General features: G+C 54.4%; 1 protein-coding gene across 2 annotated transcripts; it reads left to right on the forward strand.

The window, feature by feature from the left end:
* Positions 1 to 27,094, forward strand: SLC37A2 (solute carrier family 37 member 2). 2 transcript variants are annotated; one of them, XM_057490376.1, is made up of 19 exons: positions 1 to 176; positions 13,380 to 13,461; positions 13,915 to 14,008; positions 14,141 to 14,219; positions 15,688 to 15,823; positions 16,218 to 16,294; positions 17,101 to 17,267; positions 17,744 to 17,781; positions 18,037 to 18,177; positions 18,483 to 18,573; positions 20,014 to 20,076; positions 20,404 to 20,489; positions 20,990 to 21,038; positions 21,210 to 21,283; positions 21,613 to 21,691; positions 21,833 to 21,930; positions 22,213 to 22,277; positions 22,467 to 22,522; positions 24,020 to 27,094. In XM_057490376.1, exons 1-18 carry the CDS (start codon positions 118 to 120, stop codon positions 22,495 to 22,497), a joined length of 1,509 nt encoding a protein of 502 aa, XP_057346359.1. In that variant the 5' UTR covers positions 1 to 117; the 3' UTR covers positions 22,498 to 22,522; positions 24,020 to 27,094. The 2 variants fall into 2 exon arrangements, with proteins under 2 accessions (XP_057346359.1, XP_036786041.2); XM_036930146.2 differs by lacking the exon at positions 22,467 to 22,522.
* Positions 27,095 to 27,907: the final 813 nt, after the last annotated feature.

A 27,907-nucleotide genomic window follows, 5' to 3' on the forward strand; every position in this document is an offset into this window, starting at 1 on the left:
TGAGCGGGGCGGGCCGGCCGGCGGGGCATTTAAACCCGTCGGCCCGGCAGCCGGGACACGCACCCTTCCGCGCCCGCCTGCGCCCGCCTGCCTGGCTCCGGGTCCCCGCCCGGCGAGATGAGGTCGTCCTTGGCGCCGGGGGTCTGGGTCCTCCGCTCCTTCTCCCGGGACAGCTGGTGAGCAGGCCGGGGAGGGAGGCGCCGGCCGGGGCGGCGGGACAGCCTCCCCCGGGGACCGCCGGCGCCTGGGGAGCTGGCAGGGTGTGAGCCCGTCTCCCGAGCGGCGCCGCCAGGAGCGTGGGGCACACGGTCCCCAAAACCGCGGCCCCGGGGAAGCTGCCCTTGCGGGCTGGGAGGAGGGGCCGGGGGTGCTGGAGGGTCCGAAAAAGTGGTCATTGGAGGGGCCGAGTGCCCCATGGGCTCTCTAGCTCTTGCTAATAACCCGGAGGCCAGAACGCGCGGGGCCTGGGAGCTTGAGGGGTTCCGAGCCCCTAGAGACATGCGCGGGGAGGGCACACCTCTCAGGTCAGAGCCTCCGCTCGGCCGGTGGTCCCAACAGTGGGAGGGCGGCTTCCCCATCAGCTTTCCTCCGACAGGGAGGCCTGCAGGGGCTGGGACAGGGGTGTGTGTGCGATGGGGAAGCGCTTTCAGCCCGTTCCCCATCAGAGGCCACACTCTGGCACAGGGCGCTTGGTCTGCACAATATTTTTAGAGTATTGTATTAGTTGCCATCGTTTTACAAATTAAAATTTTAACATAGCAAGATTCCTGGCATCTCTTGAAAACACAGACAATGTAGCAATACCAGACCTAAATTCCCAAATTACATGAACTGGAGCCGAGGAGTCACCCTTAGGTAGGGCGGGTTCTGTTAAGATGACCAACTTGTTCCAGTTTTAAAATGGAAAATCCTAATCACCAACTCCCCCAGTCCTGGGAGATCAGGATAGTTGGGCAACCTAGGCACTTTCTAATTGGTGACAGTCCTCATTGGTGACAACCCTCATCACTTGCAGCCTTCTTCATTCATTTAGATTACTTATTTGGCCGTTCTTGAGTCTGGGACTGTTCAAATATATTTTTCAGGAAAAGATAGAATCATAAATCTTATAAGGATACAAAAAAGAACACTGTGTTAAAGATGTTACTTTATTCATTAACAAGGGAGACAGAGGTTGTTATAATTGGTTGAAAAGAGAATCCAGGGAGGCAGGAATGGGGAGTTAGTGTTTAATGGGGACAGAATGTCCATTTGGGAAGATGAGAAGGTTCTGGAGCTGGATGGTGGTGATGTTTGCACAGCAATATGAAGGTACTGAATGCTACTGAACTGTACACTTAAAAATAATGTTTTATGTTATGTATACTTGACCACATTATAGAAAAAGGGAGAATCCATGAAACAAAAGAGACGTACCCATTTATAAACCAGGAATATTGAGGTAAAATTGTTTTACCACAGCTCATGAGGAAAGACTGTTGAAACTGTCAGTTCATGGACATATTTTGTATGGTTTATCAATATCTACAACGTCAAAGAATTGTAAAATAGCCCAAAGTCAATGAAAGGCTAGAATCAGATAGGCTGGAGGGGTGTCCTGTAGACAAAGCACAGTTTTCTAGGGGAACCAAAAAGAAAGAATTTTTTTTTTACAGCCTCTCCTGCTTTGAGACCAAAAATAGTCTCAAAGAAAGATTATTCTTGATCACAAAATAAGGTTGGTCTCATTAGATTTGATCTGATTATATAGGTGCAGCAAGAGTGTTAATTTACAATATAGGCTTTGTTAAGTTTGCTTTGCGGGAAGTTTTCATAAGGAATCTTAGGTTGGACTTTGAAAGCCTTTTATTTATTTACTGTTCTGAGATCAGGTCATTGGAGGGGCCGAGTGCCCCATGGGCTCTCTAGCTCTTGCTAATAACCCAGAGGCCAGAACGCGCGGGGCCTGGGAGCTTGAGGGGTTCCGAGCCCCTAGAGACATGCGCGGGGAGGGCACACCTCTCAGGTCAGAGCCGCCGCTCGGTCTGCCAAGCGGTCTGCAGGATGCCAAGCCAAGAAACTGTCTCCCATAGGTTTTACCTGCTGTACCTATAAATTTGGGCAAATTCCTTTCTTTTTGAGGTCCCCAAAATATCCTGCAATTCCTGGGCCTGCCGGGGAGTGACCTTCCTTATTCACCTGTGAGGAAACACAATAAGCCAGTTTTCTTGGGAGGGTTTATTAGTACAGGCTCCATATAGTCAACCTTAGTTCCTTCAAAGGGGCTGGATATACCTGATTAAATGAGCAGCATTGTTAAATACGACATTTCAGACAAGGTCTTAGTTGCATAATCAATTTTTCCAATTACGTCCTGATTAAAAAAAAGAGGACAGATTCTTAGTGAACTTTTGCAAATAACCATATTGTTGTGAAAAGCAAAGCCTCAAAAGCTTCTGAATTCTGGGAGGGCATGTAGGGAGAATAAGTCATTTACAAATGTTTCATTTCAGTTTACAAAACCAGAATCTACTAAATCGTTATGGGTTACAGCTAGCTTAAGAAGAAAGAGAAAGTCTCCCTTATATATCCAGAAAATAGAACACCGTAACAACATCAACAGTATGCCAAACATAAGCGACAACCACCCCTCATCGGTTCATTCGGTCTTATGCGATTAATTCTTCTGTTGAATCTTGGGTTAGCAGTCTCATAAACCTGTCTGCTTTTTGACTAAAGAGTTTTGGAAATCCTGACTCAGTCCACTGGTATGTTCTAAAAGATGTCTGAGCGATGCCATCAGAAGCCTGTACCCAAGAGTAAATGCCTGGCACAGAGCTCTTCTAGACAGTCCTTGGCTGTTAAAGATAAAACCTTGGGCCAATAGCTGATTGCAGAACCTTTTGGAAACATCAAAATGAAACAAAAACTGTCTGTAGGTGGCAGAGACATAAAAGGTGCAGATTAATTTATTGCTGATAATTTCAAAAGTGATCTGATAAAAATTCATGATAAGAATAATGGAGCTAACAAGGAAATTTGGTTGTTTCTGAGGCATGCAAAACAAAAAAATCACTCCCCTCCCAAAAAAATCTAGACAATGTCTAAAAATATAAGGATAATTTCAGAGAAGACAGTGAACACTATATCTGATTCATTAAAAATAGATGAACATAATTTTTTATAAAGGAAAAAATCTTGAGACATACAAAAATCCTGAGACACAATTTACACAATATACCAATGATATACCAAGAATATCAACTAAAGAGATTCAGTAAGCCTGGAGTAAGTCCTAAACATCTGTTTAATGAACCTCCATAGGAAAACCTAATGTACATCCCTAGTAGAAAGCTGCTGCCCTAGAAGATGTTAGATTCAAATGAAAGAAGTAAGGTTGCAGCCGAGGTAACATCTTAAATTACAACTGAAATTATAACTGGTAACACTATACAGTTATCAGCAGGCAAAGTACCACCAAGGATGCGATACATAGATCATGGCCAGCGAAGACATTGTAAAGTCTGTAGGAACTTCTCATAAAGCATATCACTTCTGAAATATTTTACTTTTATATTTCACCTACAGAAGACTATCTCTTCTGATTTCACAATTATTCTCATGCAGTTGGTCAGCAGTAACATATTAAATAAACCTAATTATTTCTGGCACCTCTTTTTAAAAGGTGAAAGAACATATTGTTGTGATTTTCCAGAGGCCTCTCAGATATCTCAAAGACGGTTTTAGGTATGCAAGAAATCCTGAAATTTTTATTTTATTTCTCATTTAGGATTTGCTTTTGGGAAGGCAAAAACCAAAAGTTGTTAGGACATTTGAAGGCTTATCATAAGTGTCTAAGAAACATCACCTCTACCTGTTTGAAAGTGGTAACAATACACTGAAACATAAACATGGAAGGTAGCAGTGTGAAGAAACTTAGCTCTTTCCTGAGTGGGACATCTGTTTTAAGAAGTATGTGAAATTAATTCTGCTAAGACACAGAACTTTTGCTATGGAGGAAGATTATGCAGGAGGTAAAAGAATAACATTTTGCAACCTCTCATTAAGAACAAACCAGTAACCAACATTCAAGAAAATTTTGTCATTTGAACAGAGAGAAAAACAAATTCTACTTTTGCATGGACATAATATTTGATAACTAAAGGAGTTATATAAAGGAATATAAAATTTCATATTATATTTGAAAATAATATGAATTAAACAAAAACTGGCCAGTTCTGACAAAACTTTAACACACTTAATTTGCCTTTTTCCAGATTCATTATTTGCACATACTACAATCCATTGCAAACCAAATTTCCTTTCCATATATCTTTAAGAAATTTATCCATTCAGGTTTTGTCCTTCAGTTGTCTTCTTTCTTATTCTGGAACAACCAACCCTTTTAGTTTAGGATAAAACTTCTCTTTTCTTAACAAACAAAAATGCATCGCATTACTGTGTATGCAAAGCTGTATCTCTATGCCACTATTGTTCCTGATAGAATAGCATTCAGATATATTAATTGTACCTTTTAGTCAAAGTAACTTATATTTCAGAGAAAATGGGGCAGGTGGAGTGGGCAGGGTGGATAATTATGAACAGCCTGTCCCACACCAGTGTTTTAGAAAAGCTCATGAATACACAACTTTCTACAGCCACACACACCATTTATGCACTTCTTAAAGTGTGACTCCAACTACTGCTTTCTCCAGCATCCCCCAGATGTGAGACAGATCTGGACCACTGCATGCCCTGTGCAGTTATCTTCTCTAAATTAACTCTTAGCCTCAGATTCTTCAGGTGGGTTCTTGAGAATAAACATGGTATGTGGACATTCTTGGCCTCCCATGGCTGATGGAGGGCACTGGGCAAATGTTCTCTTACACCTTTCCTGATGAGTGTAAGCTTGGATGCCTACCCAGCCCTAACACTAATAGGGTGCCTACTGTAGACACATTCTGAGGTTGAACTCTAAGGCCTACAAGTATGATTAGGACATGGACCTGCTTCCTTGGAACTAAGGATCAAACTGGAGAGAGGGTGTGTGTACTCGAACTATTGCCTCCACATGCACCCAGAGAGGGCATTTTAAGCAGAAGCAAAAAAGCAGACCGGCTTGACACTCTGAGAACAGGACCCTGGAGGGTGGACTGGCCCTCAGCTTTGGATTCTCTGTCCATGAAGTGAGGATGCTAGTAAATTCCCACCTTGTAATATTGTTGTGAGGATTAAATGAGATACTAATGTAAGTACTTAGATCAGGGCCAGGCTCATATTAAGCACTGACTAAATATTAATTATTGACTATTATTCTATTCGCTTTTCCTCCTACTTTGTGTCAGGCATTGTTTATTTGTAGTGTGCTACAAAGGGATTATTCATTTCTTCACCTAACATATGGGTATAATGAGGCACAGAGCTGTCCAGCATCACATAGCTAGTAAATGGCTGAGCTGGAATTTGAATCCAGGTTAATCTAACTCCCAAACCCATGGTCTTTCCACTTTACCCAGGAGGAGAGTGTAGGAGGGGAAGGTTCACATGGCATTTGGCCTTAGGCCAATCACTTAACCCCTCTGAGGATCCAGGTCCTTGACTATAAAATAGCAACAACAGTGTCCCTATATCACAGGGTTTTCGTGAAATTGAGAAGATATTTAAGGCACTTAGCTCAGTGCCTAGCAAACAGTTAACACCTGGTGATTGCTAAGTGCTTATCAGTTTCCGTGGAGGGAGGTTGTCCGACTGTAAGTCTGATCGCAAGCCCAATTGGGCAAGTTGTGATGGAAGGTGCTTGTGAGACCGAAAAAATTACCCGGAGATGGTGCATGAAGCATGAGAGTTTATTAGGCACTCATGGACAGGAGTCTAGGAGTGGACATCTGGAATAGGTCGTGCACCTCCCCTGCAGACAGGGAGGGGACTGCATATATGGGGTGAGGGGACAGAGACTACTCATGTGCCCAAAAAGGGTATGTGATTAATGACTGCTCTATGTGTTTGTCAAAAGGAATTGTTCTTGTGCGACCAGTGCTCCAAGAAACAAAACCTTTGTCAGAGGGGCCTGGAATTCCTTTACACCAAAATGTTTTTATACATAAAGCAGACCTGGCTTGACCAGGCCCATTAACATACCATAGGTTTAGCAAGTCACCCAAAGAAGGAGGCCAAGTTGACCCGTGGTTAATATTGGACAAGAGGTTATAGGCAGCAGCGTTGGTGTGCGCGGAGTGATCACCCTCGTTCAGAGGAAAAGGTAGCCTTTGACTTGGATCTGAAGGTGTTCTAAGCAGAGGTGATGGAGCCACCGATGTGGACTCTTCAGGACCGGTGGCAGGTTGCTGCAGCTGGCAGGAGTGTAGGGTGCCGAAGGAACACCATGGAGACGAGGCTGAGAGGCAGGCAGCACGAGGTGTGCAAGCAAACGTCAGAGACTGAGGAATGTCTTCTCAGGAAGGTGTAACTGCCCTTGTCCTCCTGCCAGGCCCTCTGTGTCAGTGTGGGGTGGCCAGCCTAGCCACAGCCCTTCAGCACCATGCCTAGCCCTAAGCCTGGCCAGTGCCCTGCCCTCTGTGTGGGCATGTCTGGGGACAGCTGGCAACTGGGGCATCTTGCCAGAGAGATGACTGTGGCTGGTGCTTACAGGCTGGGCCCGTTTCCTAGGGCCTGGTGGTGGGGAACAGCTCGGGAATGGAGGAGAGGGAAAGATGAGACACAGTATAGGAGGAGGAACCAGCTGGAGGTGCAGGGATTGGGGTTGGGGTGGGGGGCCCTGGGCAGGCAGGAGAGCAGGAGCTGTGAACTCCCATGCGGCTGTTTCTCCCCACACCCTCGTCGTTCTGCGTCGGGTGGGAAGACCAAGGCTGGCAGGGGGCTGCAGCTAGGATGAGTTTGCTGGGGGCTCCTGCTGCCAGACCTTAGCACCCACCTTGGAAAAAGACATGTGAGAAGGCACTCAGATCCATTCCAAGAGCCTGCTGTGTGCCAGACGCTCTCACATCCATTACATCTCATTTAATCCTTAGAACCATCCTGTGATTATCTTATTTAAAGAAAAGCAAAGTCTGCTTAGAGACGTTAAACAACTGGCCCAAGGCCACAGTGAGCAGCAGGAACAGAAACAAGACTCAGCGTCTTCAGCCTAAGACTGCAGTGACCTCAGATCAGGGCCCCCGATGCCACCTGGGTGACTTTGTCTTATTTTCCTGGTGACTGCGAACAGGTGCTTGGTGAGGGCAGCAGGAAGGCTCCTTAAATTGCGCTAGGGTGGTGAGAGGCGGCCCTGGGAAGGCAGGACAGTCCCTGCGGGAGAGCCTTTTATCCCTGCCCCCACCCCCTTCTGCTCCTGGGGATCAGGGCTGGTGTGCAGACCATGTGACCTGGGTGCTCCCCGCCCCCACCCTCGTGATTGCTGACCCCCCCATCCTGCCTGCTGCTTCCTCTTCCTCCCTGCCGTTTCCTCTTTCCCTTCTTACAGCGCAGACGGGGGTGTACCGCCCTGGGGTTGGGTGGGGCTGTCTGACTCGGGATCCCCGGACTGGTCCGCGAGGTCACAGGGTTTGGGAATGGTCTCTACGGCTGGCCCAGGCCTTATTTCTTCGAGTTGAGCTGAGTGCGGAGGTTGGCGTGGAGCTGTGCCAACATAACCCCAGAATTGGGAACAGACTCCGGGGGCTGAGTCCCTGAAGCCCGTGACCCCTCCTCTCTGACTGCCCCAGAGTTGGTGGGGTCGGGGGGGCCTCTGGGTCAGGCCTCTTCTCCAGGTCCTTCCTGCTCAGGAAGAGGTGTGGCTGAGCGTGAGGCAGGGGCGAGGCCACCAGAGAATCCTGGGAGGGAGGCTGTCATCTCCCCTTCCTGGGCCGGGCCACAGCTTGGCCATCTTCAGCACGTGTGCATCTACTGCTGCTTAGCCTTAATTCAGAAGAGAGACCTGCCTGGTACCTCCTGACCACCTTTCCCAAGCCCAGCAGTTCCCACACTCTTCCAAAGGTACTCCCATTGCCTGAATAAACCTTGTACTGTGGCTTAAAGCCATGTCTTTTCACTCTGTCTGAGCACACAGGGTTCCCCTACTCAGCTTCCTTCTCGAAGCCTATCCATCTATCCTGTATTCTCTTCTTTCCTAAAAAATGATCATTATCTTATCTATGCATTGATTCTATAAAGTCCTGGGCTTCTTGTGGCTACTAGCCAATGGTTTCCTTCTCTGGGAAGGATCTTGGGGCCAGGTCCTGAGTCAAATTGATCTCTGAGCAGGTGCCTGAGTCCCAGCTGGAGAAGCAGAGATTCCCTGGGCTGGCTCTCTGCCCCAAGACAGCTTTGTGCCTTCAGTCTTCAGGGGCTGTCCTAGACCTGACCTGTCCCTGTCCCGTGCTGTGTGCTGAAGGCCTGGCTCAGGGCTCTGCCCTGCGGGGTCTGTTCCAGGCGGGCCAGATGTCTCCAGAATGTCTGCCAGTGGCATGGGGCGGTGGCATCCTCACCACTGGCCTCATTCTTATTATCCCCAGTCCTCTGTCCTTTGCAGATCTGCTGAGTCCCAGAACAGGCATCCAAGAAAAGAGTGATGTGCCCATGCGTGGGGAACCGCGGGACAGGTCACCAAGTCCATTTCTCCAGGGCAAGTGCCAAGATCACTTGCAGCCACAGCAGCCCAGCTTGCCACGTGGCCACGGGAGTAGCCTTAGACCTCGACTAGCAGCCCTCGTTGAGGCAGGGGGTGATGGGGATTGGTTGAAGGGGGACCTCAAGTGCCTTGTGTGAAGGTAGGGACTGTCGGCAATGTGGCTGCAAAGCAAAGCAGCAGGACGCAGGGTTTTGGGGGTGACTGGGAAGCCACCGGGGGAGGGGCCTCTTCCCACCAGCTCCCAAGGCCACCACCCTCTGCTGTGCTGTTTCTTGTTTGTTTCGGTTGTTATGCTGGTGGTGGTAGTAGGTCTGTTGGGGTTTTTGTTTGTTTTTTATCTGTTGCTGCTGTGGGGCACTTCGTTCCTTGATCTTTCCTGAGACGCATTCCTAGTGCAAAGTCTTAACAAGATCGATAAAACTATTATTAATATGCTCCTTCGAAAAATAAATTGGACTGTCAACCAGTAGTTAAGATATAGCTAGTTCACCTCTCTATCTGACCTGGTTACTCAGTAACCAGTGTCGGGTAGGGTCAGGTAGGGTCAGGTAGGGAAAGGTGGGACTCTCAGAGATGCCCCTTCTTGCTAACAAAGACTTGGAGGGTCCCAGGGCAGCCAGCCCCACCTGGAGCAGTCTGGGGGCCTTGCCAGGCTCGTTCCTCGGTCCCTGGCCTGCTTGCCTAGCCGGCCCACCCCTCAGCTGCCGTCCCTCCTGCTCACAGCCACCTGCTACCCTGGGGCTAGCGAGGCGAGGCCCAGCTGTGTGGACGTTGCCTGCTCCCTGTCTGGGGCCTCTTGGTTCTGAAGGAGGGCTCGTGAGAAGAGAACTGAAACCCGCGGTTCCCCACGCATGGACACATCGCTCTTTCCTGTGAGCGCCTGTGAGTTGGGCAGCCTTGGCCTCAGCTTAGACCAGCCATAACCTGACAAACATTCCCCGACCCCTTTGAACTGTGGTATCTTGACCTTTTTATCAGAAATAGCTGCCAAAGCAGAATGGGAAGAGAACTGGACGAAGGGGAGGCCTGGCTCCAAGTGCATTCTGCCCAGCTGGCTGTGTGACTCTGAGCTCATTCATCCATGCAACTCCCTGGAGTCCAGGCAGGAAGGCCCCGAGGAGGCAACGCCAAGCCTAGCATCACACAGCACATCTGAGGAACTCCTGTCCCCCTCCTCCCCTCCCCCGGAGTCATGACTCTCTTGGGTGTCAGTTTTCTACGGGGGTTGGGGCCAGAGTGAGGAGAAAGGTCAGGCTGGGCCCCTGGAGGAAGACAGGGCTGGAATCTCACAGGCAGGATGTCAGTGTGGACCTCTGCTGATCCTCCCCAAGAGCTCCTGAGGGAGGCCACTGCAGGCCAGGTGTCTGCTCTGCCCCACGGCAGGCCCTGAACAGGCAACAAAACTGCCCCAGGCAAGGTGAGGACGCCAGCAGATTCAGGGCATCTTTGTGTCCATCTAGCCCAGGTTTGTGTACTGGGGAACTGGGCGGAGGAGGCCATGCTGGTTTCCAAATCCCTCCCTCCCAGAGACACCCAGTGCCGGAGTCCCCGCCACACAGAGGAGTTCGGTGCCGATCCCATCCCAACCTGTCCCCCATAATGGAGCAGCCAGGTGGCCTCAGCCCCCTCCAGCTCTTCTTCCTCATGAGAAAATTTGGAATGATACTAGCTGTCATTTTAAGTGCCCACTGGGTGTCAGGAACATTAGGCCTGTTGTGTGCTGCATCTCATTAACTTGTCAGTAGCCCTATGAGAAGGGTGATAAACTCTCTACTTTCCGATGAGCAAACAGGTTTACGGAATGAAACCAGTTCCGCCTGATTCCTAAGTCCTTGCTCTTTGCTCCTAGAGACACCACCTCCCTGAAAGGCATCGCCCAGGGTCCCCCTACCATATGCCATGTGCCTATGCAGTGGCTGACAGGATGGGAAAGGCATCCTTCCTTCTGTGGGGAAGCCTCTCTGGGGCTTCCCAAAATAATCCACAGGAAAGAGCCCTGGGTCTTTGCCTGGCTCAGCCTGGGAGGTTTCCAGAACTCTCTGACCTCGGAAATCCCAACTCCCTTTGGTGACTTCCCATCACCCTTGAGTTGGTCTAAACTCCACAGCGTGGGACCCAAGGCCCTGCATGATCTGGGCCCTGCCTCCTTCCCAGCCACCTCCCTTCTCTGCTTGGCTCAGACCTGCCTTCCAGATACCCTGACCCCAGCAGAGTTCCCCAGGTGGGTAGTGCCCCCACAGTGCCATCTCCCTGGCACACGCCTCCTGCCCTAGCCCTGGTTGGGCTGGCCACCTCCTGCTTATGTTTGAAGATCCCACAAAGCCTCCCCTGCAGGAATCCTGACCCGGTTCCCATCCCAGCTGGGCTCTGTGTTCCCCCTTTGTGCTTCCATGTCACTCAGGGTGGCATCTTTTAGAATGCAGCTGCGCCAGTCCTGGCCATCTCCCCACTGACTGGGAGTCCCAGGAGAGCAGAGACCTCTCTTACTATTTCTCTTGCTTATGCGTGGATCCCTAGCTCGGGCCTGGCATGTGGTAGGCACATGGGCTGATGTGGATGGGAGCGCAGTCCGGTTTCTGCTGGAATCAGGAGGCCAGAATGGGCAGGAATGTGTCTGCCATCCTGGCCCAGCTCCTCCTACTCAGGACTCGGGGTAGGGACACCAGATGGAAGGGGGATGGAGCAGTGAAGGAAGAAACCTGGGGCCACAGGCAGGAGAACGTCGAGGGAGGATAGGCTGATGGTCCTGTAGCTCAGGTTTGAAGCAGTGTAGCAGTGGGGAGTAGAGAAGGGTGGCTGGTGACTGGGCTGTACCTTTGGGCCCCTCGTGGGCCCTGACCAGCTCTTGAGAGGGCTGAGCATGTCTGCTGAGTTGTAACCTGGCTTCCCAGGCAATGACCGGCTCCATAGCTAGCAAGCACCTCCCTGCCAGGCTCCTTATGGAACAGTCAGAGCCAGGGCCTCAGTGGGGTCTGGCAGATCTTTCAGGCCCAGGGAAATCAGATTTGTCACTGTGGTCAGTGGCTTCCTCCACAGGGCAGCCAAGGTAGGCTCAACTGAGTCCTGGAGGTCTAGATCAGGGTGGTACAAAGGGACCCAGGGGCTCAGGTGAGAGTGGCAGTGTCTTCTTTGGTCTTTGAGATGCACGTGGCTGGTGCTGTCACCATGGGCCATTGAGGAGGAAGCCACAGGCAACAAAGATTTAGGATCTTGCATTTGGTTACACAGTAAATTAGAGGCATCACCACAAGCTTACAGCTTTTTCCTGGACAGCAGCTGCCTGGAAGGGCCCTGGGCCGGTATTATCTGTTGGGCTGTAGTTTTCTTCCAACTATTGCTCTTTGAAGGCCAGCTGGGCACCCTCTTCAAATTCTCCCAGAGAATTTCCCCTCAGATTCTACAAGTCCATGAACTAGGAGTCATGAGCCATAAGCCAAATGGTGGGACCCAGGAAACAGGGATACCTCCAGACTTTCTGATGTCAGGCAATCAGAGTGACCCCGATGCCCTGGAGAACTCCAGTCCCTGGAGGACCTCTGGACCTACCTATGCTCCCTGGCAGCAGCGGAGGCCAGGTTGTAGAGGAGTGTGAAATGCAGACTAAAAAGTTGGAACTTCATTCCTGACAGAATGGAGAGCCACTGCATATTTCTAAGCCAGGTAATGGAAGGGGCACATACGACATCATTCTCTTAAGATGATGTGCCGGGGGCAGTGGAGAGACAGAGACAGAGAAGCCAGGTGGGAAGCATGAGTCCAGGGCTGAAGTGGGAAGGGGCCTGGTAGCCCAACCTATTTAAGGCTCTGCTGAAATTCCTTTTTATGTCACAACCAGTAGCCCTTATGATGCATTTGGGGGAAGTGAGTTTGGGGTTTGGAGACGGACCCACCAAGAGGCCAGAGTGAGCCTGCAGCGTCCTGCCCCCTAGGTTCCTGGAGGCACCCTTCCCTTCTTCCTCACCTTTCTCCACGAGACCTTTGGTAAACCAGGGCTCTGGGCCGTCTCCAGTCCTTTCTTCTGGGTGAGCAGTCCATTTGGAGGTCAATTTTCCATGTGCTTCCTGGCTCCTGGCTGCTGACTCAGCTCAGCTGATGTTCCACTGGGGAAGCAGACACCGACACAAGCAGCCATGGGGGCCCTTCCCCAAACCATCGGGAGGAGGAGTTGGGGGTGCGTGCAGTGGAAACTTGAGTGGTACTTGGGTGAACTGTTATTTCCATCACAGACAAGTGCATGGGATGAGAAATGGGGGCTGGGCGACAGCACATGTGATGTGTGAGCCACCAATGGAAAGGATGACCCTTCTGTCCAGGGGGATGGACAGACTGAACCTAGGAAGAAGATGTGGACCCTCTCACCAGCTTTCTCACTGTTGCCACATTTCCAACTACGGGCTATTTCTGCAGGTTCTGGGCTTAAGTGGAGTACCAAGCTCACTTTAAAGACAGACCTTTCTCCTCCTGCCTGCTCCCACCGTTTCTGGTATTTTAAAAATGATTCCACCTCCCTGCCCCCATGTGCTGTTGCTGAGCCAGCCCTATCGGAAAGCCTCAGGAGACTGGGCTCCCCAAGCACCCTGGCCGCTAGGCATCTGTTCCTCCCCTTCCCTTGACTTCTGTCCCACAGAACTTGTGCCTGGAGGGGAGCCTAAGGTAGAGAGCTGGAGGTGCTGAGGCCTGGGGCTGCCAGACCGGGAACAGGTGGGATACAGGGTCCAAGCTTGCGGCTGGGGCCCAACTTCCTGCTAACCCAGACACCCGACTGTTCCTGCAGGTTCCGAGGCTTCATCCTGCTGATCACCTTCTTCATTTATACCTGTTACCACATGTCCAGGAAGCCCATCAGTGTCGTCAAGGTGAGGCTGGCCTGGCGCTAAGGAAGAGTATGGGAGATGCTGGGCCCCAGGAGAAATGCACTTTGGTAGAAGAGCCTCGAACTTGGCCCCAAACTGTCCTCATTCCCTTGCCATGGCCACCGAGTTTACACCTCCAGCTGGCCGACTCCGACCTCTAGTAACCCTTTCGTGGGAAAGGCCCCTGGGAACACCTCTGGAGTTCATTCACCGAGACAGCAGTGTCGTGGCTGGGGGTGGAAGGAGAGAGCCCCTGGGCTATATGGGCTCTGCTCACAGACTCCCTTGCGCATCACCGAGGCTGTGATGTGGCCACTTGTCCCTGCAGGGGGAGGTGTCAGAAGGAGGCAGAGGTGCTGATGCAGTCGGGGAGGGAGGCTTCCTGCTCCTCTCAGGGCTGGGTGGGCTGTGGGGCCACGAGCTGATGCCCGACCTGTGCGTCTGTGTCTTCCCCAGAGCCGTCTGCACCAGAACTGCTCGGAGCTGATCAAGCCCATCAATGACTCCCACAGTCTCAATGACAGCACGTGGTGCAACTGGGCTCCGTTTGGTAAGAAGAGGGCAGGTTGCCGTTGCTCACCCTGCAAGCGCCCTCCCCAGGAAGGGGTTGTGCAGGGCCAGAGAGGAGTTCCTCCAGGGGCAGCCAAGCATCTGGCTTTCTGTCTCTCCTGTCTGCTTTCAGACAAGAGCAACTACAAGGAGTTACTGGGGGCTGTGGACAATGCCTTCCTCGTGGCCTATGCCATCGGCATGTTTATCAGGTAAGAGAGAGGCTGGGCCGTGGCCATCCCAGAGGATGAGGGCACAGAGCTGCTGCCTTCCCAGACATGGGGCAGCACGTTCAGTCGCCCACAGCCAGCCTCATTCCCCTACCACTGTCACCCAGCCTGCCCCTTTGAGCGGCCCTTTTTCCTGGAAAGGCACCCCTGGCTGCTCCTTCTGAGTTTATTCACTCAGATGGCAGTGTCAGGGGTGTGGCTGGAATATGACTTGTGCCGGACTGGGATCCTTCAAGGATGGCCCCCCAGATGCAAAGATGGCCAGGAAAGCCCCTGTCCTGGGCTGGGCCTAAATTAGCAGATCAGGCATGGTGTTTGCTGCCAGGAATCGGAGGTGCATTAGGCAGCGTACTGCCTTCAAAGAGCTCCCAGCCTAATGGAGCTGCCTGGTACATGGGCAGCTAGTTACAAAACACAGAGGTGGCTGCAGGGAGTCTTGGGGCTCAGAGGTGGTCACTTAGTCTGGGCTGGGATCAGAGAAGAGGGGAGGGAAGGCTTCTTGGAGGAGATGCCACTTGAACTGAGGAAGAGAAACTGGGCTTGGCAGCGAGGAAGAGGCTTGACAGACTAATAGCAGGTCTACCAGGGTGTAAACCTTGAAGTAGTAGCAGGAGATGTGACTGAAGAATGAGGTCTCCGTGGGCCAGGCCCTGGGCACAGGAGAGCCATCAGAGCGTTTACCCAGAGGTGTCGTGTTCAGATTTGCATTTCATATGCATTTCGTATCATTCCCACGGTGGGCAGATTTCGGGGAGGCCAAGACCACAGGCTGGTCATGCTCAGGAAGAGCTGATAATGGCCAGGTGAGCTTTGAAGAGAGCTTGAGTTAGAGCAATAGAATTCAAGAATGGGAAAGAGCCGACACCTGGACAACTGCTTAGGAGGGGCAACAGGTGGGTCTTGAGGTTGAACATGAGGGCCAGGAAGGAGAGGAGGGAGACTCCATGGTCTCTGGCTTGAGTGGCCAAGGATGGTGGTGCCACTCACTCAGAGAAGGAGAAGGAGGGCGAGGAGTTCACATGCAAGTGTTTTGAGGACATCCTGGTCAAGATGTCCAGAAGGACACACTCCTGAAGAGGGGAGAGTTCAGGACTGAGGACAGCCCGTTGGCACTACTTAACATAGAGGTGGCAGTTAAAACCGTGAATGCAATGCCAGAGACCACTCCCCAGAGATCATACGGGAGGAGTGGTCAGCCACAGGGTGGAAGATGGGAGACAGTGATGTCATGGAGGCCAGGGAGAGGGCATTTCCAGGGGTGTGGCCAGCAGTGCCAGATAAAGTAGAGAAGCCCAGTGGCTAGAGGGCTGCAGTGTCTCTGGCATGTGGCGAATCAGAGGTCAGTCGTGGTTCCCTTGGCCGGAGTTGTTTCAGGGGCACGAAGGGAGAGGAAATAGATGGCAGAGGGGGTGCAGAGATATTAACCACAGACACCCCCCTTCTCCTCCAGTGGCATTTTTGGGGAGCGGCTCCCCCTCCGTTATTACCTTTCAACTGGCATGCTGCTCAGTGGCCTTTTCACCTCACTCTTTGGCCTGGGATATTTCTGGAACATCCACGTGCTCTGGTACTTTGTGCTCATCCAGGTACGAGCCTCTGCCTTGCTCTCAGTCTCCATTCCCATCAAAGAAAGACCCTGGAGACCTTCCCACCTGTCCCCAAGTCATGACTCATTCAGGCTGTGAAGGCCTCCTTCCCAGTCCAGGGTTCCTCCATTATGCTCCACGGGGCCCTCCTTCCCCCTTCCTGAGGTCAGGACTTTGTTTGCTCAGTAAGTCTGCACTGAGCACAACCCTGGGGTCGCATGAGATGCCTGGGAGGCTGGGTCTCGGTGGTGAAGGATCATGGGTCAAGGAGAAATCACCTGCAGCAGTCGGGTGTGTGAGGCGGGGCTGTGCCGTGTGCGCTGGGAGAGAGGGCTCCGCGCAGGGAGCTGGCAGCACGGCCCAGGCCCATCCCGCCTGCCCTGTCTCCCTGCAGATCTGTAACGGACTTGTCCAGACCACAGGCTGGCCTGCTGTGGTGAGCTGTGTTGGCAACTGGTTCGGGAAGGGGAAGTGAGTGTGACAAGGGAGGAGGCGGGGTGGTGCCCTGGGGGGTCTCGGAGGTGAGGGGCTCTCTCGTGGCCCCTGATAGGGTTCCAGGGTGAAAGATTGGAAACCTGCTTCCATCTTACTGACTTCCACTTGCTGAGATACGAAAGTTTTAGTGATTAAAAAGCAGTACTGATTTTCTCATTAAGGTTTGAACCTATAAAACAGACAACCTTAAATTATACTCTTTCGTCATAATAGATGAAGTTTCACTTTGCATGAAGACCAAAAAAATGAAACCTATGAAGTTTTTTTCTTTTTCCTAAAACTGGCTTTTGTGCAAAAGAAGTTGCTTTAGAGCAGGGTTTCTCCGCCGCGGCATGACTGGCGTTTGGGGCTGGTCATTCTTTGCTGTGGGTGCGTCCTCCACACTGTGCCAGCAGCCTCCACCCAGTGGGTGCCTGCGGCCCACCGGAGCTGTGACGATCACACGTGTCCAGACATTGCCAACGGCCCCCGCGGGCTGCCTTGCCCCAGGTTGAGGACTGGTGCCTTAGAGGGGCAGCCGTGGGGCAGGAGAGAAGAAGGGGCATGGGGCTCAGGGCAGCGGGCGCTCGGTCGGGAGCCCCGTGTGTGCCGGCTCAGGCTGCCGGCTGAGGGCAACGGGGCCCCAGGCCTTACGGCCACTTGCACACCACCAGCCAGGCCCCGGCCTCCGCCCTGGCCGGTGTCTCCGGGCGTCGAGACAGCCGCCATGAGCCCCGTGCTTCTCTTTCTGCCTGCCCGCCCCTGTCCCTCTGTCCCTGCCTGCCCGCCCTCCCTCCCTCCAGGCGGGGCCTCATCATGGGCGTCTGGAACTCGCACACATCTGTGGGCAACATCCTGGGCTCCCTGCTGGCCGGCGTGTGGGTGAACGAGCAGTGGGGCCTGTCGTTCGTGGTGCCAGGCGCCATCACCGCCGCCATGGGCATCGTCACCTTCCTCTTCCTCATCGAGTGTGAGTCCCGGGGGCGCCGGGAGAGGGCGCTGGCTGGCGCGGCCCGGCTGCGGCTCGTGGGCTTGGGGGCCGGGTGTGTGACTCCGGAGGACCCCCGTTCTCGTCTGTGAACATGTGCTTCCTGGGGCCGGGCAAGGTCTAGGTGAACCACTGCGAGGTGCCCGGCCCAGGGTGTCCGGGGGAAGGAGGGCCGATGGGACCCCCGGGGGGTGAGCAGTCACGGCGTTTGCGGCCCTCTTCCCCCTGCCTGACAGGCCTGCTGTCAGTGGGCCTGCAGGCTGCGTGGCCACTTTGTCTGGAGACGGTGAAAGCCCGCAGGGCAGCAGCCACGCCGCTGGTTGTTGGCAGAGGCGGGCCCAGAAGGGGGTCTCCTGAGCCCCAGCCCCGGCTCCCGCGGGCCATCTTGGGGCGGGGCTAGGCTCAGGGCAGGTGGGGGCCTGGCCTCTGGAAAGCTTCTCAGAGGGTTTTGTTTTCAGACCCAGAGGACGTGGACTGCACCCCTCCTCGGCACCACGTGAGTGCCGGTCTCCAGGCCCCATCCCTGCCCCCCAGCTCCGTCCTCAGGGGCTGTCCCCAGAGAGGACTGGGGAGCTGGGGGAGACGCTGTGCGCCCACGGTTACCCCCCGGCCCAGTGCAGGCCCTCGGGTTAGCAGAGGCAGTCCGGTCCCGGAGAGGGTCCCGTACCCCTTCCAGCTTGGGAGCCCCTCCCTCACAAGTGGGGGGAGGTGGTGGTGGACGCGGCCACAGCGGGTGCTCGTCTCTGTTCAGGGTGGGCAGGAAGAGAGCGAGGACGGCCCCGAGGACCCTGGGAATGGTCCTTCGTCCAACAGGGAGAGTGGCCTGGCGTCCAGGTGCTCCAAGGACGCCGAACCTGTTGCCATCAGCTTCCTGGGCGCGCTTCAGATCCCGGTGAGGAATATGTGGGACGGAGGCACAGAGAAGCTCCCCAGATTTTTCTGTTGGATATCAGGAGAAGGGGTGCTCAGGGCGACCTGGGGCCCCCAGAACTCCTTTATCTGAGATGCTGAGGGCCGGTGGCTTTCTTGGGGAGGGTGACACGGGAGGCTTGCTTTGACGCAGCATTTGATGAGCAGGCACACTGCTTTTACTGAGATGGCACTCGCATTGGAGGTTGCTTTTTGTGGCAGGTGGTGGGGCACCCTGGGTGGTGCTGAGCCACCCCTTTCCATCATGCCCCCTCTTCTGCCCCCCAGGGTGTGGTGGAGTTCTCTCTGTGTCTGCTCTTTGCCAAGCTGGTCAGTTACACCTTCCTCTACTGGCTGCCCCTCTACATCTTCAATGTGGGTAAGTCCAGGGGGAAGGCGGTGAGGAAGCGGAGGCCAAGGCCTCTCCCGCAGGCAGAGGAAACCTGCGTGTGATGCATTCGATTCTGGGGCCCAGCAGGATTTCTGCAAACCTCTCCTAGGGCAGTGCGGAAAGCTAAACCCTGGGCCCTGACTGCAGCCACCTTTCCTCCCTCGGAACTGAGGTGGGAGTGAGGGACTCAAAGCTCTGTTCTGTAAACCTCCCTAACTTCTTCTCCAGCCTTAAGCGTAGGAGAAAGGCACCTCCAGGCTATAGGAGGCAGAACTCCAGGCGCTAGGAGAGGCTTGCGTTTTGAATGCCTCCTGGAGGGAGAGAGCCCCGTGAGCTACCCCCCACTGCCGGGAGCCTGGCTTTCATCACTTCTCCTCTCTGAAGGGGCTGCGGGGAGCCCCAATGGGTCGACGACTTATGCTGGGGCCTGTTGCACAGCCCATCCTTGTGCACCTACGCTCCCCTCTCCCTACCCCCTCACCCCAGATGAGGGGAGGCCACTCTCACAGATGACAAAGGATATTTATGTCTACCTGGCCCGGGTCACTGCTTTTCCATAGATGAGGCGGCTACCCTATGAAGGAGCAGACCCCCACCCCTGCCCCAAAGCCCTGTGGAGCCTCAGAACCCAGCCAGGGCCCAGGCCTCCCCTCCTGCTTGGCTGCCCTGCTCCTCCAGGCCCGGGGGGAGGGCTGAGGCTGCCTTGCCAGGCACTGTACTTGCTCTGAACAAAGGCCCTGTGGGGATTAGTCAGAACCAGATCTCAAGCCGTAACTTGCCCCATGGCTCCATCTGCGCGGCCTCTCTCAAAGACAGTGGCAGAGTGCCAGGAAAGCTCTGTGGGCACTGGGATTCTTGTGTTGTGGACTTGGTGCTGACATCAGAGTATGAGTCATCCTTGAGGGCTAGGCTACAGTTCAAGCTTCTAGACGTTCCTTTTTCTAATCCTAGGGTAAGGCCGGGGACCTAAGTCCCCATTTTCCTGTGTCTCCTTCCTGGCTCTGTTTATTAGCAGAGACCTCACACAGATGTGGAGGCTCCTGACAGGGGCCTGCTGAGCGGGAGTGGGGCTGGTTGGGTCGAGGCTCCATGAGGACAGCTGTGCCCTGGGGTAGGAGTGGCCCAGTGGGACAGGGCCCTCGAGGGCCAAATCCCTGAGCTGTCAGGGGAAGGCTGTCCTGAGAGGTCAAGGCCAGCTTGCGGGGGGCGAAGGCAGTGCAGGGCTGGGGACCCGGAGGGGCTTCCAGTCCCAAAGCACTGCAAACTCACTGGTGGCTCTGGCCTGTCGCTTCCCTGTGGGCCGTCACTCCTTCCTCTGAAACGGAGGCAGGGGACTGGATCCGGGCTCCAAGGGGTTCTCCTGTCTGTGGCCCTACAGATGTTTGCCCTGAGTCCCCAGGTCTGACCATATATTTGTGTTTCCCACAGCTCACTTTAGTGCCAAGGATTCTGGGGACCTGTCCACACTTTTTGACGTTGGTGGCATCGTAGGTGAGACCCTGCCCTGCCCTGCCTCCAGCTTCATTCTCTGTTTTTCCTATGGGGGTGCAGAGAGAAGGGAAAAATCCAATGGAATGTGACCCGGGCAGGTGGCATCGGAGAAGAAGGCTCAGCTGGGTGGCCCTACAAAATGTGGCCTTTACATTTGGTCTTCTCAAAGGCGATGGGTACAGAGCACTTTGGAAGGAGAAACCGCACCGGTTCTGGATGCCCGGGTCCGGGCTGGTGATGGACAGAGTGATGGGGCAGAGCTGGGGTGCCAGTGAGAGGGAGGCTGTGGTCCCAGGGCAGTAGTGAGCCTGCTGGTTTGTGTTCCAGGTGGCATCATGGCGGGGCTCATCTCTGACTACACCAATGGCAGGGCCACCACCTGCTGCATCATGCTGATCTTGGCTGCCCCCATGGTGTGTATGACCTCAAGGGCAAGTGGGCCTCTGCGGCTGTGTGGGTCACCACGCTGTGCACACCTGGGCATGTATACAGATGCCCGTCTCTGCGTGTCTGTGCATCACAGTGCGCAGCCTGGGGAGGAGACAGGAAAGAGGCTGGCTCAGGAAAGGGGCCAGACTGGGACATTGGGGAAGGGGTGCTGACTTGGGCCTTGGTGAAGAAGGGGGAGACCAATTGCTAGACTTCTTGGCCAGGGAAGGGTAAGAGGTTGCAGTTAGATATGAGAGAAGACTTTTTGGGGAAAGGGACACAATAAGTTACCATGTCTGGGCCTCTCCTCCCCTGGGAGAGAGAAAGAAAGACAGAGAGGTTTGGGTGTGAAAAGGAAAAGGAGTGAGGTGACTCCGGGCTTCCAGGGCAGGGGAGGGCTGCTCCACACTTCCAGCTCCAGTGTAGCAGACGCAGTGCCTGGGGAGGACTGCTTGTGGCGCTACCTTCCCCTTCTTCCCCTCAGATGTTCCTGTACAACCACATCGGCCAGAGTGGGATTCTTAACTCCGTAGGTGAGGAGATGCTCCAAGTCCAGCCGGGCCTCACGAGGCTGCCTTGGGGGCATTGGGGGGAGCACAGGGGAGCAGAGGTTCTGCCCTGACGCCCTGGGGTCTCCCCCGCTTTGGGGCTGAGGCTGATGGTAGCCACCCACGGCTGACCGGGCATCTCTGTTACTGTCCAAGTGATGCTCATCATCTGTGGGGCCCTGGTCAACGGCCCGTACTCACTGATCACCACTGCTGTCTCAGCTGACCTGGTAAGGGGACCGCCTCCCCGGGGCCAGGGAGTCATGCTGGGGGGCTGGTCAGGGCCTCTGTGTCCAGGCCCATTACCCCCATGTGCCCGTCCCCCTCCCTGGCCTGCAGAGATGAGATCCTTGAAGTCCTTTAAAGTCCACCATCATCCCCCTTTCCTGTCGGCTCCAAGCCCCAGTCACCGCTCTTCCCAAGACAGTCCCCTCCTAGTCCTGGGCAGTGACGTGCACGCCTATCTGTGTGTGTGTGCATTGCCGCACACAGCTTGGGGAGGAGTGGCTGGGGCGGTGCTGCCTCTCAGTTTGGGCCGCCCACTCGGCTTTCTCCCCAGGGGACTCACCAGAGCCTGAAGGGCAACGCGAAGGCACTGTCCACGGTCACGGCCATCATCGACGGCACGGGCTCCATAGGTCTGTGGCTCCGGCTCTCGGCCCCAGCAGCCAAGCCCTGGCCTTGTCCTGGGCTCGCTCCTTGCACGGCTGCTGACGCGCGTGCAGGGTGGTCCAGGGCCCCTCAGCAGGGGCCCTTCTCTAACACTGTGCTTCCCGCAGGTGCGGCTCTGGGGCCCCTGCTGGCTGGGCTCATTTCCCCCACAGGCTGGAACAATGTCTTCTACATGCTCATTTCTGCTGATGTCCTTGCCTGCTTGGTAAGAGTTCCTGGGGCACACAGATGGGTTTTGGGGGGCTGTCCTGACCTGCCAGGCTGGAAGCCTGGAGGTCCAAAGCATTGGCTGCCAGGGGATCTGGGACAAAGAGAACAGCTGCCCTTAGCTCAGAACCACTTAACCTCCCATGGTGACCTGCCACCAGACGATATTGTGTGCCCACCCCTTCCCTCTTGCCAGCCCGCCCATCACCAGCACTGGGGACTAGCCACGTGCTCCATGCTAACGTTGCCCTCTCTTTGTTGTGCCTCGCCTTCCCTACAGCTCCTTTGCCGGCTGGTGTACAAAGAGATCCTGGCCTGGAAGTCATCCCTGGGCAGAGACAGAGGGTGAGCAGGCCCACAGCCCCAGTCTCACTATAGCCCCAGCCGCACTTACAGGAGTCGGAACCAGCTCAGGTGCTCTGCACTCGGTCGGAGCCCGGCTGAGGCCCAGACCTCAGGAACGTGCACTGTGAACCCCTGCCTGGCCCCCAGCCCTGCTAATCTGTCCTCTGTTGTCCCCATGTGTCTCCATAGCTCTAGTCTGGTCCTAACCCACGTGCGGTAGTATTTTCCTCAAGTCCCATGACTTTTGTGAGTATTTGCTTCAAGTCTGTGCCTAATTAGAGCCATGAGAGCGGGGCCTGCATGCAAATCCTCTCTCCTCCGGTGTGATTTTACCGACTATCTCTTTTTTCGTGGGGGGCCAGTTCCAGAGGGTCTGCATCCAAGCTGAGTGTGGTGCTTGGGTAGCATTTCCTGGGGGTACTCAGATGCCACCGAGGCTGCAGCCTCTTCTCCATGGGGAGAGCAGTTGGGCTTTGGATGCATCCCCAGGGCAAAGGAGGCCGAGTCAAGGGAAACAGTTCTGCCTCTGAGCTCAGACTCTGAGTTGCAAGTACCTCCTGACGTCCACAGCCCAAGGTCATCTGGCCCCTCTGCCTGGGGTGTACCAAAATAAGCAACTACCAATCAAAGCCTCTGGAACAAAATTTGAATCAAGCATTGGTGGCTGGACTGGTGTGCTGTCTGCCTGTTGCCCAGTGGTGGTGGGCGTGAGGCCACACAGACAGGTCAGCAGCTGAGGTGGTTAGTGGCTGAGGCAGGTCCGTGGGAGGCCGGCCTGTGCACCGGGGCTGAGGTCGGGCAGCGCTGTCTCGTGGACTTCCTGGCTCTCCTGAGCAGGAGGCTCCGATGAGGAGCTGGCAGGAGCCGTGGGCTTGGTCTGGATGGTAAATGTGGGGAGACCCCCTCCAGGGCCATGGTAACCAGCACAGTATTTGGGGACGCACTTTCCTTTCAAGGAGGCGTCTTCGAGGTTCAGTGGGAGAACAGGAAGCAGGAGCAGGAGGCATTCCCAGGGTATCTGCCCTGCCCTGGGGCAGGGGGCAGGGGCACTGGGGCTCCTTCTACCTCCTTTCCTGGGCCTGGCCTGAGGGAAGATGGGAGGGGCAGGAAAGCAGCAGAAAGGGGAGAAAAATGACTGTTTAGTAAGCATCGGCTCTGTGCCTGGAATTGGGTCTGACTATTATACAGGTATATTAGCTTACCTCTCAGCAACCTTGAGACGAGAGATGAGAGAATGAAGGCTCAGCTCGTCCCTGCAGAGCCAAATGCTTTCCTCTGAACAGCTGCTGTCCTGTGCTGGCCCTTCTCTGTGGAAGGCCACGGGGGGAGTGGGAGAGCTGGCCAGGGCACAGCGTGCGCCAGGTTCGGAAAAGACCTCTCTGCTCACTCTCACCTGTGAGACCTTGGGCATCACTCTCTGAGCCTCCGCATCCTGTTGTGTAAAATGGGCGTGCTTATCCCTGAATACCTGACTGGGGATCTGGGGCTGCGATACGATGGCTGTGTGCTATCGCTGTGTGAAGCTGGCACATGTGGTACGAACATCGGAAAGCTTTGAATATTCTGCTGGTATGCTGGTGCCTGCTGAACTGGTGAAAGGAAGGCCCTAATTACAGAACACAGAATGAAAGGCAGTTATCACTGGCACTCGGGGCCTGCCTTCCCTGTCCCCACCGCTGGGGCAGTTGCTTAGTGACCTGTGTCTCACTTTCTCTTCCATTGCCTCTGTCCTTCTCATGCAGGTATAAAGAAATATGAGGCCTGGATTGGAAGAGAAGCATGGAGGACCCCAGCTGGGTCCCAAAGTGCCCTTCCTGGGCAAGGCAGTGGAGACAGACAGACAGACAGCCGGCCCAACCCAGCCCACAAGGCTGCACAGCAGCTGGGAGATTCTCCCTGGGAAGGGGACTGCCAACATGAGGAAATGGAAGACTCAAGGGCTTGAGCTCTGAAGGCCGCCAGCAGCAGGGATCAGAGCTGAGTGGCGTCTCCCCCTTGATAAGGGAAGGATTTGCTCAGACTCTCACTTGTTCAGATTCCGAGGCAGAAGGCAGAGGCTCAAAAGGGCCAAGGCCTGGCAAGGTTCCTCTTTCCTCCCGTGTTACACTGGAGCTTCTGATCAGCCTGCACCCGGAGGTGGGTTTCTATCTGTTTTGGAGCCGCCCAAGCTGTCTTTATCCATTTGTCCAAGAGCCAGTTTCCTTGCGCATTCCCCCACGTTGGAACTTTCTCCTACCCTCCATTTCATTCCGTTTCTAACTCCTGACCTGTGTTGCTATCAGTGTTATTTCTGTAGCCTCCAGGGCCAGGACTAGGGCAAGGCAGGGGGGTGCCTCAGGGGCACAAGCTAGGGGAGTGTCTTCTGGGGCCTCCCCCGCCTCCCTCGGGCCCAGTGCCCATATCAGGGCAGTGCCGCAGGGTGAGGGTGGGGGTGTGACTAAAAGCATCTGCTTGTATCAAGTATTCTGATAATGAAGTGACAGTGGTCACCGAGTGCTCCTGAAGGCCAGCTCTGTTGTGGGAATGGAGTTGACAGTGGGCACAAAAAGAGGCCCTAGGCCCTCAGCTTGAGGCACCAGCGTGACAAGACTAGGAAGAGGATAGTGCCTGGTTTCTGCAAGCAGCTGCTCCCATGTAGCTGCCAGGAGCTCTGTGCAGCCCACGTGGCCCCCCTGTGCTGCTCAGGTACTGAGTCTGGCCTCCCCGTGTCCTGGAGCACCGCATGCCAGGCTAACTCCTGGCATTTCTGTCTGACCTCTGGAGCTGCCCACCGGGCCAGCACAGATTTCTCTTGCCAGCTGCGCCTGTGCTCATCCTTGCCAGGCCTTGGCATGGCAGCAGCAAGCTGGGGCTCCCCGGGCTGGTGGAGCCGTGTCCCAGGACCACAGGGGTGGTGTGCTGGTGCCGGTCACAGTCGGCATTCCCAGAGGAAATGCTCGCGACAGCATTGATGAGCCCCATCCGAGATACAACAGTTAAGATACTGGCTGGATACAAACTGCTCGACATTGAGATAGGTCATAGGCACCCCGGTGGTGATGGATAGGTGGTCACACCGCCTGCTGCACTGATTTTGAAAGCTGGAGTCAGACAGGGACCTGTAAGTCCTGAGGACCCCAGGGCAGGAGAGGCAGGATTGGCACTGGGTTCCGCATTTACGAAGGCTTCTTGCAACCAGATCGATCTGAGGTTACACCGAGGGGAGCCACGAGATGGCGCTACAATCCCACGGTCCGGCCCCAAGTGCCCTGCAAACACCTGCTTCCAGGAGGGAAACCCAGAGGTTTTTTCACCTGTCAACTTTCCGTCTTTGGCTGCAGACAGGTCAGGGTAGGAAGGGTGGGATAGTGTTTTTGGTCCTGTCTCCATCCTCGCCTCACCACTTACCAGCTATAAGCCTGTTTCCTCATCTAGAAAATAGTACTGACATTACCTACCTCAGAGGACTGGTGTGAAGAGGGTAAGTCAGCATTAAACACACTCCCTGCCCTTAAGGAGCTTGTCTTAGTAAGATAAGATAGGAACATGGAAATGTTTCTAAACAATACAAGAAAAAACCCTAGAAACAGTGACTGCAGCCAGAGGCCTTGTCACCCATTAGCCCAGCCCTGAAGGGATGGGGCGGTGGGAGGGTGACCCCAGGGCAGTGGAGGGATGAGTGTGACAGGCATGTAGGAAGAGTGCACAGGACTTAGGCGGGTCCTGTGAGGAGGTGAGGGGGAGCGGGAATGCTTATCAATCCCCCAACCCGTGGACAGGGACTGGAAAATGAGCAGGGCACCTCAGCCCACGCTGGTGCTCAGGGAGGCACCGCAGACGTGCAGAACGCCTGTGGCAGCTCAGAGCCTGGCCTCTGAAAGGAGGACTCGGGCTGTAGGTGGGAGTTGGGGGAGAATAGCAAAGGTTGGACCCAGCCCTGAGTGCCCTCTGCACTGTCTGCCAGGCCCAAGGCCCTGGCCCACTCAGCCCTGGGCGCTGAGTCTTCCCCAGAAGCCTCCCACCTGCCTTCTCTCTGGGCTTCGTTGCTCACTTGGGGCTAATGCAGGAGCATTACGTTAATTAGTTATTCATTTAATTTAACTTCACATTTGGTCTCAATTAAGCTTAAAGTGCTCTTCCTTATAGATGTTACAATAGCACTTGTAATTAAAAAGCAATAACTCTGCGCTTCTCCTTTAGAGAGCCACTGGGAGGCCGGGCTTGTGGGGGTGGGGGGAAAGAGGGAACGAAGAGGAAGGGAACCCGAGCACTACAGGCTGCCTCGGGGGCTGGGGTCGGGGAAGGAGACTCCCACCCAGTCACAGGTGCTGGGCTGGAGGCCCTGAGAACTGGGGAGAGGTGCTGGAGGCGAAGGGGCAGACCCTGTATGCAAGGGGAGGGGTGGGGCAGGATGGAGATCGGGGGGAAGAGGGGGGCCCTAGAGACAGGAGCTCAGCCCGTATATTCTGTGATCCACACCCTCAATCCCAGCACCAGGGACTAGGCTAACTTACATGGCAAAAGAGACTTTGTGGGTGTGATCGAACACCGTGAGATGGGGAGACTGTCCTGGGTCATCAGGGTGGACCCAGTGTCATCACAAGTCTCCCTGTAAGTCAGAGACCGGAGCAAGAGTGGCAGGTGTCCGGTCAGAAGACGCTGGCTTTGAAGAGAGAGGCGGTGGGCACTGGCCGGGGAACGGGGGCAGCCTCGAGAAGCTAGGAAGGCAAGGAAGTGGGATTCTCCGCTACAGCCTCCACAGTCTTGTTTTAGCCTCAAGAAACCCGTTTCGGATTTCTGAATTCCAGAACTGTAAGATAATAAATTTGTATTGTTCTAAATCACTAAACTTGTGGTAATTTGTTCTAGCAGACCTAAGAAAGTTTTCCATGTTCCCAGTGTAAAACTTGGGCAACATCGATTTGAAGGCAGAAGAACTGATGAAATCAGCCAAGATTTTTTTTAAAAGCTGGAGGGGAGGGCCGTGTAGCATTTAGGTCTGACGGAAATGCTGCGTGTGTGACCACCCTGAGCTCTCTGCACACAGGACCCAACAGGATGTGAGGAAAACCCGAAGAAGGCACCTTCTCATTCTGTCTGTGGTGGTGGGCCCTGATTCTGATCCCTACTGTCATTTCTTGGGTCCCAGGGAAACAGAGACAAGAAGGTGTGTGTTGGGGTGGGGGGCTTGGAAACGTTTTCTACTTGAGTTGAACAGCAACCAAAACGATGTGCCAGAAACAGAGACCAAGAAACGCGAGCGCGCGCGCGCACACACACACACACACACACACACACAGAGTTGATGTGTGCTCCGATGGCTCCGATTCTTTCATTCGCACAGAGACCCAGGGTTGATCCGGGTTGTCTCTAAGGCCCCACGTGGCTTTGAACTACTTTGCCTCGGACTCCTGCCCAATTCCTAAAATTCTGGATTTTCAGCTAGACTCAGCCGCTTTCCCATCGTATTTCTATCTACCGGACTTGCGCTGCCAAACCTCAGTCCCTCCTTTGCCTTTGTTTTCATTTATGGAGCAACATAATATAATATAAAGCAGTTAAGAGCTTAGACTGGAGCCCAACTGCCAGACTTCAGACCCTGACTCCTGTTTAACCCCGAGCTGAGTGACCTCAGGGGGACCCCCTCACCA

Source organism: Manis pentadactyla, chromosome 13 (assembly GCF_030020395.1).
Source record: "Manis pentadactyla isolate mManPen7 chromosome 13, mManPen7.hap1, whole genome shotgun sequence".
Lineage (NCBI taxonomy): Eukaryota > Metazoa > Chordata > Mammalia > Pholidota > Manidae > Manis > Manis pentadactyla.

Excerpts from the sequence above, each read along its gene's own strand:
- SLC37A2 (XM_057490376.1), top strand. The coding sequence starts at position 118 with ATGAGGTCGTCCTTGGCGCCGGGGGTCTGGGTCCTCCGCTCCTTCTCC. Across the intron at positions 16,295-17,100 it reads AACTGGTTCGGGAAGGGGAA|GCGGGGCCTCATCATGGGCG; the intron begins GTGAGTGTGACA and ends CCCTCCCTCCAG. Across the intron at positions 22,278-22,466 it reads TCCCTGGGCAGAGACAGAGG|CTCTAGTCTGGTCCTAACCC; the intron begins GTGAGCAGGCCC and ends GTGTCTCCATAG.